Source organism: Temnothorax curvispinosus, unplaced genomic scaffold (assembly GCF_003070985.1).
Source record: "Temnothorax curvispinosus isolate PA1 unplaced genomic scaffold, ASM307098v1 QBEX01002834.1, whole genome shotgun sequence".
NCBI classification, from domain to species: Eukaryota; Metazoa; Arthropoda; class Insecta; order Hymenoptera; family Formicidae; genus Temnothorax; species Temnothorax curvispinosus.
The window spans coordinates 73,458-88,722 of NW_020212614.1; the positions used below are offsets into that span (position 1 = coordinate 73,458).

General features: G+C 43.8%; 1 protein-coding gene across 1 annotated transcript in view; it reads left to right on the forward strand.

The window, feature by feature from the left end:
- Positions 1–15,265, forward strand: part of LOC112451984 (flocculation protein FLO11-like) — a 52,298-nt gene that overhangs the window by 30,735 nt on the left and 6,298 nt on the right. The window contains exon 8 of the mRNA XM_025011959.1: positions 2,351–3,088. Within this exon, the coding sequence (XP_024867727.1) occupies positions 2,351–3,088 (738 nt within the window). The remainder of the gene's footprint in view (positions 1–2,350; positions 3,089–15,265) is intronic.

Consider the following 15,265-nt stretch of genomic DNA (forward strand, 5'->3'; position numbering starts at 1 on the left):
CCAAACGAGGGTAAAAAGGGATAATCGTCTTCCCGCGGCAGTAGCCGACATCATTTGCGCATGTTAATTCTCGCCTTCATTTTCTCGCTCACCCATCCCCTTAACTAGGCGACACGCGCTCATTGAATCCTGTACGAATAATCGATAGCGCGCGTAATGAGTTTCTTCTTCTCTCCCGCGTCTTCTCTCAATAATACCTTCTAACCCGAAAGACGGACGAAAACTCGCCATTCCACGCTGTCGCGGCGACGATTCGATTACGAGCACGTGCTCGTCGAGGATAGGTATCTGCCAATTATCGCACCTGCCATCAGCTCATACATACTCATTGTAGACACATCCGATTATCGATCGATGCGACATCGGTCCCCCATAGTCGCCCAATGCGTCATCCAACGTATCCGGATGTCCCCAATGACCCCTTGGCGTTGGTGGTGTTCGTATTGTTGGTGTTGCCAGCGAATTTTTCCATGAAAGAGTCTTATGGGACTTCGTTGGCTTGATTTATATATCCCTTGATTTATATATCCTATCGGTCTTGGATCGAAAAGATTTTATTCTTTCAACCCAGAGCCTAGGGGTTTCCTTGATGAGCGATGAAATACGATATTGTTCGAGGAGTATACTTATACCGTTGGTATAAGGATAGCGGGTACGTCGAAAAACGAACCGATGGAAAATTAATATCCTTCCTCTCCTTCCCCTCGCCCAGATGGCGAGCGAATCCTCCTGCGGTGTAATAAAGTCACTAGAGCGCAAATCCAAGAGAATGAAAGAGAAGACGAGAGGTGAGCGCGCGAAGGTGAGCGGCGAGCGAGGCAGGGGGAGAGACGAAACACAAGGGAGAGAGAAAGAGAAAGAGGGAGGCGGAGGATGGATGAGAGGGAGGACTACGCAGGCGTCGATAGGCGGTATAGCGCGTAGGTCAACGTACCTTCTTGCCAGGGCCGCACGATATATTGCCGCATTGGTACCTTCCCCGATTTCGGCGTACCTGTCGACGAAATTTCCAGCGTACGCCGCACGCGACATCGCGAAATTTCTCCCTCTTGAATCCGAGAGTCCGAGAATGACCGATGCTCTCGACTGACGTTCGAAGACGTGCGATATTCGGATTTTTTACATTCTCCCTGATGCTCCGCGCGAAAAAAACCGGCTTCAAACTCGAACATACGCTCGTGCAAAGAAAGACGGTCTGATCTGTTGGTCTAAAATGAAGAAAAATAGGATTGGTAGACGGTATATATCGCGGTTGATACGTAGGAATTTATTTTCTCAACTTAAGGGTTGAACTTGAAAATTATTAAGCCAGATATCCTAATCAAACAAGCAAACACGAATGAATAGCGTACTTCAATGAATGTGAAAGGTGCCAGGAATACCACCGGTGACGCCGTTCGAACTTATTGATGCAACTTGTTCATTCATGTTTGTTCACGTTTGCATAGTCTGAATCCGAATCTTTGTATAACATTTTCAATCGAGTTTTCAATATTCTCCTGGATTTGTCTCTTGGGCGAAACGATTTAAAAAATTACGAAAAATAAAGATAATAAAAGATATATGATTTATTCATGACTCATATTCGTGATTTATATGAATTTATATGATTTATATGAATTTTGTTTCAAATAAGACGTCTTCATGCAGCAACAGCAGCAACATAAAGAAATGTCCTGTCCGGATGTTACGGGACATTCAAGTATATACCTGTGAATATTCGCGTGCAGAAACAGGAAGTGATTATTCTCGGAGAAGTAAACGCAGTACTCGGTAAAAGTGAACCGGTAAAATCTGGAAGCATCGCGAGAAATTTTGAATATTCAAGAGACATCCCCAGAAGTGTCCATTAATCTCGGAAAAATCATTCGATCGCGTAACGTCCAATCTGTAGCAAAGATGAAAAGTGCGACCATAACAACTCCGCAATCGCCTTTCCGATGAATTATGCGATTACATATATTTGGATTTTGTAGGAAACTATATTTACGATAATTACGCGACGCTACGAGGGTCTTGAACGCAATCGCGTGATGATCATCGAGCGTGATTTATTCACGAGCCATTGACTCCGTCGTACCTCTATTACCGTGACTCACGCCGATAAGTTAATTGACTATGGAATAGCGCATTGAAAAATGCTTCTGCTATATTTTTGTCTCCTTCCGCTTCTTCGAATGTTTCGCGGAATTTCGTAATAAAAGGCTTGACCAATATGATACCACGTAACGGTTTCGAAATTATACCCAATTACCACGACGATATCGTAGTAATTAAGAAGTGATCGTAGTAGACGCCGAGGTATACAACCAATAGAAGATCTAACGAGCATTATTTTCTTTTTTTACAGACGATCTCAAGCACGTGCATCAGGCCTTGCTGCAGAGTGCTAAGCGCGCGGGTTCCCTGGACAATATCACCGTAATCGTAGTGTTCCTGACGCCGCCGATTGAAATCGCCTCGCGCTCAAATCCGTTCCTGACGCATCAAGCACCGAATGGTCTATTACTGAACAATATGGATTCGAATAATCCGATCCCGTCGAATCGCGATCAATTCGAAGTAAACCCATCAGCCTTCATCAAGCAGCTGTTGGAGGATGCAGATCGCCCCCCTTACGATATGGACTTACTTACCTCCAATACTGGGTGCGGAAGAATGGCCAGAAATGGCAAGCATCGGGACGACGACGACGAATACGATTACACGGACAATTTAGGTCCGGAGACCGACGTCGACGCCGGCGAGGATGTGCACGACAACAATTACCCTCTCGCCGCATCGTTGTCGCTCGATCCTTCCCCCGAGAGCGAGAAGTCGCCGGTGGAAGCAGAGAAGCACAGCAGCGATGACGACAGGAACGACAACAATTATTCTAACCGCGACAATGCGAACGTCTGCCCGGTGGACTCGATAGTAGACGATGGCAATGTAGACAATCGTGTCCGACCGAGTGACAGAGACGTTCGCGACGCGGACGACGAAATGCTGCGCGACCACGATGACGACGACGTCGCGCGTATCGAGACTGCTGGCATGCATACCGTCGTGGACGATGACAAGTCGCAACCCTCGCCGCGAGCTGCTAGTAAGTGCAACTTGTCCGTTGTAAGGGCTCGGCTGTGCGCCGCGCTGGTATACGGTTACGCTTATCACACGGTGAGCAATCTGTTCGTGTCGTTGGCGAACTACATCTCGAACTCGTTCGCCGTTTTCAGTCTACGCAAAAAGTGAGCCGTATCTTTGCGTCTTTGGTCGATCTCCCGAGAGACGGTTCGAAAATTCGATCTTTGGCTACCGAAGATCCATACATAGAAGACCGAAACGGACGAAATCGAGAAATGTACAATGTCGGCGACATGTCAGCGGATTAAGCGGCGCACCACGCAATATAGAAACGGAATAAGCGATAAAATTGCGCTAGTTATTATGTGTACCGCAATACGAAGTATTTTACATTCTTTTGAGGAACAATGCAAAGTATCTTAGGCAGTTGTTTCGAACGCGAAGATTGCTACGTCTCTAGCATTAGAGATCACTGCAAAGAGTACAATATTGCTTGTTAACAATATCGGTTTTTTCAAGAGTACGAAAAGCGAGTCTATTGTAGGGTACGCAGCTATTTGGTAGACGCGTGTTGCAACACATAGTCTTTCGTGTCACGTTTCCTACATATGCGAGTGCATCGTAGATGCAAGAGTAAAATTAAAACGCATTTGAATGCGCACAGTGCACTCGATGCGATTTACATTACTGAAGGTAGAGTGCATTCTGTAATGACCCGCTTTTCGTACTTACGATCCGCAAATGGAGCTTACCCTCCTCATTCTTACTCTCCTTAGTAACAGAAATACGGCGAATACTTTACTTATAGCATCGATTATGGCTATTACGTCTGTGATCTTATTTGGATAAACAGAGTCTGAGATCAAGCAAAACTGCTATTTTTCTGCCGATAGAATGTCACGCGGGCAGATTATCGCGTTTCTCTTTTTTTATACAGATATGTTATCATTATTTGATGGCCTATGTCGCCGTGTCAAGCATAGCTGTAGTCGACTACAACTTTAATAATATTAATATTGTGCCGGCGCCAGAATCATAATTTTTCTTACAAATCTATGTCAAGGTCAGTTTGACTCTGCCAAATGTGAAAAACGTTTGATTATTGTGACTCATGTGCAGGCCTAATGAACAACAAAGTTCGAAAGATCGCAAGTTGACGAAAGTAGTCACGAATGTATCGGCGAATATACCGTACGAGAAACCCTGTTTCTCTAATTGACTTTAAAATTGATTCTATCTAACCCGCATCTACAGCACCGCGAAAAACGGAAATTGATGCTCAATAAGGGTAATAAAAAAGTTTGTTGTTGCCACAAATGCACTTTCTCGATAAGCGGAAATATAGAATGTCAAGTAAACGAGTCTCGTTAGCGTAAACTGGGCATCGTAAATCTTCATTAACATTAGATAAGCAATTTTTTAAATGCTCATTGTGTCTGAAAACGCAGGAAAGGCTTGTATTACGGTTATTTATAGCAACAAGGAATAGATAATGCTATTTCAGAGCAACAATTAGTAATCAATGTGACATATGTTATTTCATTAATTAAAAATTAAAAGATAAATAAAAGTTATTCACCCGTTAACTAAATTAATAACAAAGTAAAAAATAAAGTGACTTTAATATTAGAAAAAATTATGCTATCAAATTTAAAAAGATAAAATAGAAAAAAAATTATTAATTTATTTGACAAGCACAAACCTTTAATTACTCTGTAATATTAAAACACGATATATGATATGCGATCAGATTGTTGATCATTGCTCTGCAATATTATCTTTGGCACAAATTTGCAAAGACATAACGATTTTTTAAAGAAATACTTGCATTTGCTGACACACAAAAATATTTTTACGATGTCTGTTTTAAATATTTTATTCTTATTTTTTTCTTAATTTTACTTTCTCCATCAAACGCTCATCGTTATCACACGAGAAACAGATTTCTTTGCGGGATATATGAAAATCGTTACGATATTCCGTCAATGACACGTGACAATATTATATATTTTTAATCACAATAATATATTTTTAATCACTGAGAAACGATGCTTACGCGCGATAAGGACCAATTGATATAATTTGATATGTATATTTCGGGCCGAGATACGGAAGTACAGCAATCCCCCATTATCGTTATCGCCAGCAATTTCAGATAATTAACCATCATATGTCTCTGACGCGTCGCGAAGTACCGTTATCGACGTTCGAATCGAGCGCGCGTCGGCCTGGCTCGCGCGCCGCCGCGTTGCGATTGGCCGTCACGGCGCGCTCGCGTCGCCGATTCGTCATAGAACGGCCAATCGGGCGGCGTGCCGCCAATTGTCGCCGGTCATGTGGAAGGGGCCTGCGGCAGCAGTTCCTCTCGAGCTCCGCACGGTCGTGAGCGCGCGTCGTTGGGTTCTCTCGAGTGAATTTTCGCGGTATACATCGTGGTGCTCGCGTGTCGACCGTCGATTTTTCCCCCTGGATATACCGTCGCTTCGGGTGCCCCGTCACCGCCGACGCTTCTCGCGAGGACGGACACGCACGAGCGCGAACGAGGGAACGTTCTTCGAGGTACGTTGCACGCGGCGCGCCCGTGCTTCTTCGTCGGTTTATCGCCGGGCACCCCGGGGTACCCTGAATTGCGTATTTAAATTTGGAGGTGACGCCGCGTGGCGTCGTACGCCGCGCGCTTCGCAACGGGCCACGGGCCTCGCCGGCGATGACAGCGTGTGTACCCCGTGCCCCGCATTTGTTGCCGGCCGGCGACCGGGACGGTCAAAACCGGCACAATCCCGACGCCGATGCCGATGCCGATGCCGATGCCGATGCCGCCGCCGGTCCCCCCCGATCCTCGGCGCGATAGACGCAGAAAAAAATGCGTCCTACGTCGCGACGGTCAGCGCGCTGCCGTTATCGCGAATAGGCGTAGAGATCGTTTCCGTGGCCTACAGCGAGAACCGAACCCGATGACGTTGTACCGCTTTCGGGGTCCACGCCAATGTTCCTCGCTCTTTGTTTCTTTTTTTTTTGGCCCGTTTCTTTCTCTTTCTCTCTCTCTTGATCTTGTAGGATATAAATGAATGTTACAAATTCTATATATATTTTTTCTGTCTCTTTCTCTTTCGTGGTGATCGCAGGGAACTAATTGCGTCGATATTGAATCAAGGCCTGCTCTGCTCCAGGTCTTTCTCGAACATTCGATGAGCTCTTCGGTTTCCGCCTGTCGTGCGAACGAAGAAAAAGGAAGTGGCGGTCTCTGTTCGAAGGGGCCGAGGGAAGGAGAAAAGGACCGTGCCTCGCGCGTCAGCGTCATGCGAAGCGTGTACGAAAATATCGTGTTGTGAAATCGCTGTATTGTGTATATTAGCCTGTCGTCGTCCTCGTCGTTGCACTGAGAAGTCGCGTTTCGCGATTTCGTCGAGTATGACTCGCGCCGACCCGTCTCGCGATCGAATTCAATGCAATTCCAATAAGTTTGACAAATACGCGAGAGTTCACGTCTCTCTCGCCTTCTCGCATTTTTCTGTTGTCCAGTAGTTAAAACCTGGAGCATTATGTAGAGAGATTCTCTGTTCAATTTATAATATCAAAATCCGAAATACTGATCTTAATGATCAACTTAATAGCCAATTAGTCATGAAGTTTAATGACGTACAAATCTTTTTTCGTCCAGGGAAAAAAACGCTTCTTGAATCGCTTCCCGAAATTAAATACATTGTCTGCCTAGCGGGTTTTGCACGTATACCTCAGTTTTCAGTTTATATCATGAGCATATAATAGAAAAATGTCGTATAATGTGATTAAATAAGACTAGGGCAAGGAGGAGCTATTTGAGTCAGTTAAAAAAAATGGATGAAAAAGATTTCAAAAAGTTCTAAGAAACCAAATAACCCATAACTAAAAAAAACTCCTCCCCGAAAATTAGAAAGTTCCTTCCTGTCTTGAAAACTTTCTATCCGATTTCTTCTTTAACTGACTCAAATAGCCCTTCCTTACCCTACATTCTTTAAAGTAGGTTTTCGTGGGCAGTGAAATGCAGCAGCAGTGAGCAGCAGTTTGATAATTTCCCAGAAATGTTTGACTCACTTCCGGCACAAATTTTTGCTCCTCATGAAATTGGTCCTATACATCCAATACTGAAGCCCGAATTTCGAGCAGCAAAAATTTGCGCCGGAACTGAGCCAAACATTTATAGGAAATTAAAACTGCTGCTCACTGCTGCTGCATTTCACTGCCCATGAAAACCTATCTTTATAGTTGTAGAATGACTCACTTTTTATTTTACATTGTTATCTAGCTGTTCAATAGGTTTGTTCTTTTTCGAAGAACTTCCTGAACTGGTATACACTAGTGCAGTAAGTTAGAGTGAGACAAGAGGTTTGTTCGTGTTACCTGAAATCCCTAAAAGTTCTTAAAACGAGATAAATATACATTTGGACGTTAGAAAGAGAGAACGCGGAGATTCCAAGTCCAAAAAGTATATAGGCAACAAGTAGACCTGAGTATATTTTGTTTTCTCTAACTTATCGCACCAATGTGCATCAGTTCAGAAAGTTTTTTGAAAATGAATAGACGTTATGTCGTTTGAAATTTCACGTTAAATTATAATTGTCTTACACAAGCATGTTAAAAAAATTCGATAGTGCTGAAAAATCGGGCGCCAGCCACGAATGACCGCTATGGCGGTCAACATGTTAGCCCTTCAAACTGCGGAGACTCGCTATGTACAGCTAAGCATTCTTTGTGTACGAAACATTTTCGCACGTTACGCGAGTCGTTTATGTATTATATAAACTTATTGTTAGCCAAGTCCCTACGTTTCTACGTCAGCGATATTAAAATCATCTTCAGAAAGGAACAAAACAAAAGCCGAGCGCCCAAAAGCGTCAATAACTCAACGAGCGTTCTTTATGGAACGCTTATAAAGGGCTGATAAAGGCTGCATTCGAGGAGCGCGCTATTAGCGCTATTGCATCATTCTGTCTTTATCGCTCATCAGGTGTAAAACAAGGATAGAACAAGCAAATAGCGCTAATAGCGCGCTCCCCGAATCCAGCCAAAGGCTCAAAGGATTAAAGGGCAATTTTCAAACGCGATCCTTTGAAACTCAAAAATATTTTGACGCTCAATCTCTTTAACTTTTATAGAGAAAGTAAAGAGCGGAGAAACTCAAGCTGCAAAATATTTAAATTCGGTTACCGAGATGAAAATATGTATAATAGTATAATTACTAAGATAGGGTTTATTGAACGCAGCTAATCTAAAAGCTTGAGTCGTGGTAACGTGACATTTTTATAATATTTTAAATCAAGTTTCGTATCCTTGGACCTAAATTATGCCAATGAAATTATTATAATAATTTAAATCTTTTTATTACAACAGACACAGAACAGTTGTGAAAATAACACTGTACATAATATTTGGTATTTGTCATACCCCGCCTTAACGATGCCGTAAGTTAAGGATTTTTTACATTGAAAAAGCAAAGATCATATTTAACACTCTGAAGCGGTTTTTCTGTCAAGTGTCGTATCAAACGTGCGATACGAGTACGAGATGGGAGGAGAGTCCGGGACCCTCGAAACACTAACTGACACGCAGATCACAATTTCGCCTTCATGATTCAGCGAGCGCTTCTTTTTATCTCGGCGTGCGACACGGATCCGAACACCGGACCGAGGCCGATAGCAACAGGGGCGAGAGATTATTGCGGAAATCAGTACGGATAATGCATAACCGTAAGCATAGCCGTCGGCGCTATGCTTTCGCGGAAGGAAGAGAGAAGGGGGATATTTCCCCGACGGCCTTATGATGCAATTAATTCGCCGATCGCGTGTCGTCGCGTCGCGTCGCGTCGCGTGTTGTGTCGTCTCTATACGTATTTATAGACTCTCTCGAAAGTAAAGCGCGCGCGTCCCTCTCGACGTTCGTAACCAAACGTTGTTAAGGTGATACCTGAACGCAGCACGAGGTAATCGGATCTATCTATCGCTTGGGAACACCGTTACCGGGGTCTCGTCTTACGCTGAATTTAAGCGAATTATCGTGACGCGGAACACGAATGCACGTACGTACATTGCCAGTGCCAGCGGTTCATCTTCTTTACCCGCACTCTTTTTTTTAAAAACATTGTTCCGTTATAGTCGATTTAATCTTGCCCCACTTGACATTACTGAAATTTAAAATGAGATAAAAATCAAGTGTCATTTCTATTTTCACGATTTTGCCAGTTTTCCGCTTCTCGACGACGTTATTCGCACGAAACCTCGCGATGCAGCTTGCGAGGTGCCGACGAAGTAGGAAAATGGAAATGATCTCGGCATTCCGGCGAGAGAAAAGATAACGGAAAACGGGTGCGACTAGTACGGCCGAAAGAAACGGGTCGGACCTGCGATCTGATCGTGAGGTGTCTGCGCAAGTTTTTCTTTTTTCTTCGTCAGGGCGATCCTACGTGGCAAGAATTATCGCTGCGCCGCGCAAGAAGCGAAGAAGTGGGCTTTCAAGAAATAACATTTATGTGACGGGTGGTTACGGCGTTAATCCCGGCAACCGCTGCGATAGTATTTAATTCTTACGCACAGCTGCACGGTTTTCATGTAATTCGAAAGAAGCCAAGTGAATTTGTATATAACGTAAGCACGCAACAGCGTCGGCGAGTCTCTGTATATAGTTTTGTAATAAGACGAGCGTGACTCTCTCCGCAGGAATGTTTTACTCGAGACAAGATTTTTTAATTAATTTTTTGCCATTTTTATCGATAGAATTTAAGCGAGATAGTGCCCGCGAGTTCCCGTACATAAGACTGTAATGAGACAAGCGTGACTTTTTTTTTTTTACAAGGAACATCTTACTCGAGATAACACTTTTTAAAATAATTTTTTGCTACCTTCGGCGATAGAAGATAAGAAATTAATGAATCCTGTAAGTTTTGAACGGACAGTTGCCGACGCACTCTTCAGAGGATTAAAAAACGACTGTGTATAAAGTAGAAATTACCGCTGCGCGGAAAGCTATGCAAAAACGACATTCAAAAAGGAGGCGGCGGGTTTATAGTGGTATTAGTTGCAGCAACCGCGGCAGTAACGTTACAGCAGATATAATAGACGTTTTTTTTTAATATTCTAATAACCATAATTTTGCGCTATTGCAAACGTCGTGTGCCGTACGGCGTGCACCACGTAGTTCCGTGGTCCGCTGGCTCTTAGCTACGCTTTCCACGTTCCTTCCCGCTCTTCTTTCTCTCGTCGCGAAGCGCGAGCGTAAAAATCGCCGCGTTTCACGTACGGAAAGCGCGAGAGAGCGCAAGCTGGAAAGAGCAGTCCATGGCTGCGTTCCCTTTGGACGCTTTCGTGCTGAAAGCGTATTCTATTTCTCTTTAACGTATAATGCTTGCAATAAAGATAGAATACGCTTTCAGCACGAAATCGTCCAAAGGGAATGGCGGCCCATAGGTATGTAAGAATCGCGAGCGCGAGCGTCCGCAAAGATGTGTCGCGACTTTCGGGGCCTAAACGGAAACGCCGAATGACCGGGCCCCGGGGGAATTCGCGTACCCGTATGCATCGTTTGTTCTTAAATAAACGCTCCGTCATTACTTGAGATAACTATTTGCGTAACGAGCAATGTGCGTCGGCGGCTCTCTGTTGCCGAGGCGAACGAACGAACGGCCGCACCACCGGCATGACGCGTCCCGTGCCGGCTAGTTAAACTTGCCATTTATTACTTCAGAATAATTACGAAGCGCCTATCGCTCTTTTTAACATAAGCCTTCTCTCTTTTTTTTCTTCTACGCTCTGTCTTTTTTTGTTATACTCGAGCGAGCTATGTGCGCGAGTGCCATTTTGTGACTTAAGAGACTTCTCACGTGTCTCAAGCAACTTATTCGTCTTCCATATCCGCGCGAATCCCAAGGTTAAGCCTGAGATGAGACGGTCGGGAAGATGTCTTTTTACTCCGAAAAAAGTCTTACGGTACTTTCTATATATAAAGTGACATATAAGTTTCTCTCTCTCTCTCTCTCCTTTTTTTTTAATTTTTTTTTTATCTTTTATAAAATATGTCTGTTCCACGGGTTTTGGATGATATAAAAATATCCATCCACAGAATAATAAAAAGTTACCAGAAGTTAACCACTTCTCAAAAATAATTACAACTCTCGAGGAATTATTCGAAACTCGAAAAAAATTGTCACATTGACATTCAGCAGATTCTTAATTTTTTTACGCTTGATTGTCAAAATTCTTCGAAGTGTATTAAGAATTCAGGAACTCTTTGTCGTCGAAGAAATGTCAGGGCTTTATCAATTATATCGAAATTCTGACAGTTTCTCGTGGCTATTTAGAAAGATTTGTTTTGGAATCCCCCCAAAAAAAGAGCCCTCTTAAATCGTGACGTACACAAAGATTTATTTTGTCGACGCGACTCTTGCAACGTAACCGGCAACAACTGTCGATCGAGCGCAAATGTTCCATTTACTTTTCGCGATCGCGGTTTCATTCATGCACTCACGACTCCGGGGTCCCGTGCAATTCCTTTTTAGGTCACGTGTCTGGTTTCTCGGGTGTGAAATATGCGCCGCTGCGCCCCGACGTTTTCGTATGTAAATCAGTAGTAAGCCATTACAAGCAGTCATTCAGTCGTCGATCCGCGCGAACAGAGGAGATTTATAGTTAAAGATCCTCCCTCTTCTCTCCCTCGCAAAAGTGTATGCCAAAAGTGCGAAGTATATCAATGATACAATTCCGTCTTCTATATACTGCACTTGCCCTTGAATAACGTTCTCTAAATTCTTTACAATTTCCGTGCGTTTTAGCAAATCTATATTTTTTATCTTAACTGGAAATTTCCAACTTTCTGAGTCTTGTTGTCTCGGAAAGTCACCATTTCCGTTGCCACCCTCTGAAACCTCTGGACTCGTTATATGTCTAATCTACAAATATCTCGTCGTTCTACATTCTCGAACGTATCCATACCTCTTGGAACATACGCCGCCGGCTCCGCAATACACCCGAATCTCTTACGTCTCGGGATATAATCGAGAGAGACTGGGCTTTCTCTCTCTTTCTCTATCTCTATCTCTGTTTCTCCTTTTCTCGCTCGCACATATACACGTGACCGCCCCTGCGCGGTTCTCCTGTGTGTAACTTTGGTTTAAAATTAACTCTCCCTCTTACTCTTCGCGACTGGCACCGAGACGCGGCACTCGCTCTGTGAAAATGAAAAAGAAAAATACCGGGAGGAAGGAGGAGGAAGAGGCTCGCCCTTTTTCCTCCTTCGTCCTCTCTTAGCTCGCGTGACGAGCATGCCATGAGAATTCCATCGTGTGCTCTCCGACGAACTGAAATTGCGCGGCGCGACGGGCGTTGGTCGCCCGTCTTTTCCGTCGCGACGTCTTTTCAATGGAGACGCCTCGTGGAACGAAGCAGTCGCATTTTTAGAAAGGATACTTTATTTAGGATTGCTTTTGAACTTCTTAATGTTCGTGAGAAACGCGATATTGCGACAGAGCGTTAACGCGACGACGTGTTAGAATGACATTGACTATTATAATGATAGCCATTTGATTTTATATCCGTATGCCAATTATTTTTTTTACATGCAAACCTGTGTATCTGTGTGAGAAACAACACCAAACAGCAACAAACATCCTTATCATTTTTGCGATAATACTCTTTGTAAAATAAATAACTCGAATATCGAAGATTTTCTCTTTCATGAGTCGAGAATTTAAGGATTTGTTAATTTAACGTTAAAGCCGATTAACTCTATATAACAGTAGGTTGAGGAAAGCTTAACGTAGTGATTTAAGAAAATTCTCTACAGCTACTTTGCCAACTCATTAAAGCACCTGAAAAACTAGTTTGTAAGCTATATTTTTCTATTGTCCTGTATCGATGGATGGTTTCAACGTGTAACGATTTAATAAAAAGGATTGATCTGTACGCGTATTTTTCGAAATTCATTAGAACCAGCGTGTAGTTAGAATTTTGGGAAGGAGAGGGGGAGGAGTTGTGCTTATCGACGAAAGCTGCCGGAAGGGGCGAACGTCTCCGTGCGGATTTTACATATCGAGATTCTCTCGGTGGGTCTCCCTCGCAAGGTCAACGTCCCGAGACGCGAGACATATGGCAGCGAAACGGCGCGGGATATTATTATCCGAAAATCGCGCAATATCATCGAGTTATAGCCGCTCTCTTCGGGGCTTGTCCACGCGGATTCTCGAAGCGATAAAGCGCGTGGGAGAGAACCTCGCGAGTTCTGGCACGAGTTCGCGTTGGTGGCAAAAGAGACTCGGGACGAAATTAAGAACGGGTTGTTAGGCGAGCGCTCGCCGCGTGGGCTGCGCCTTTTTTTAGCGTCCCTTAACCAGTTTTCACGTCAACGTTTTCCTCGCCACTTCGGCCAGGTGGGCCGACGGACGTTTCTATCAGCTGCTCTTTGCGCCTTTCTACGATTTTTCTTTTTTACCTCCCTCCCCCGGACGTGTTCTCATTTTGCTTCAATCCTGCGGCAGTGGCGAGCCAACATTCGCGAGCGCATCTCTGCAGAGAACTCACCCTTTCGCCTAGAATTTGAGAAATATTTTGCACTTTAGCTTTAATTTTTATAGTGATATAATGTAATTAATTTTAATTATATTTTTCAAAAGTTTGAGATTGACGGAAGTATCCAAGTGACCTTTTCGACAAGTGGAAATCTTAATAGACATAGCGCGTAATGAAATTTACTACCTCTATGAATTTAGTACATTAATAAATAATATTAGACTAACGTAAACTGATAAACAGTCAGTATTAATTAGCGATGTTATTATATTTTAGCAGCTCGTTTATATTCGCGAGCAGGTTTACGTAACGAATACGGATTTATTACGCCAAATTTCATTAATCTAAATTACCCATTACATTATATTAATTAAAATTAATTAGTTATTCTTCGGTTAAAATTGATCGTGCTAATTTTCTGTTTTCTATTAAACAATATAATATAAAAAAGATTATTTTATTCGTAATTAATATATGTTGCGCTTTATCTCATTCTTTCTTCATAAAAATTCTTAGCTTCAGAATTACCGAATTGCTGAAGTCTCCTTCACGAGCCAAAAGACCAAGAAAATGCAGTTGAGATTTTTGTCGCGCGAATATTTAACAAATAAAACGTGAGTATGACAATCGGGTCAATTTCCAGGTCCATTTAATTTCACGGTAACGTCGTGGCGACAGAAAAAAATCTTTGACGCCAGAACGGAAGTGTCGGAGTCTCGTTGTCCTCGTTATCTCGCCACCGCTGCAGAATCAAATGCGAAAAGTGGAAAGAAAAGATGCACTTGCAAACGGCCGAGCCTTCCTTTGTCACGCGAGTATTCACCGAATAGACGTATCGAACAGGTCGATCGATTCGACGATTTCCGAGGTCCATCCAATCGCACGGGGGTTGATTCTCCGCCAACTGTCGCGGTGCACAGGTGGGTGGTGGCGGTGCGTGGTTGGGGCGGGGAGGAGGAGGAGAAGGAAGAGGTGGAGGAGGAGGAGAGGAGAGTGCTCCGGGGGCTCTGGACTAGATCGATAATGCATCTCTTGGCGGGCGTAGTTCCTCTTAGTCACCGGAGGGCGATCGCACCTGCGAGGAGGCATTCCTCGTTTTAGAGCCGCTCCGGTTCGCGAGAGAAGGTCCCGCTCGCTCGTGTCGGTCCGTCTCGCCGCGTATCAACGTGTGTACGAACGTGGGGTAAAGCGATCCGGGACAGCCGCGCGGAATATTAACCGCTCGACCCTTCGAAACGTGATAGCTCGTGTCCATCGTGTTCGGATTTCCGAGAATCCTCCTCGTTCGATAACTCCTTCGATACGATTCCCCTTCAGAACATCCTGCAGGTACGTAACGTGTCCTTTCGCTACGTGAACGATGCGAGTGAGCGGGTGGTTTTCGAGGGTTGATCCGCGATACTCCCTGAGTAAAAAATTGCGCTGTAACTATCATCTTATCTCAATGTCGCGTGCAATGGCACAATGACTTTCGCAATATGGATCCGAAAAACGGTGTGTCTCCTTCGAATATTGCAAGCTGGTAATCTGGAATGAGATATTCTCATGCGGCTCCCGTACACCACTTTTAACATTTCCTTTTTATTCTTACAGTTTTAATCTGTTACGCTGAAAAATTAAGTTTAACCCGCAATTTTCATAAACAGTCGTCTTCCGTTAGTTTCTAG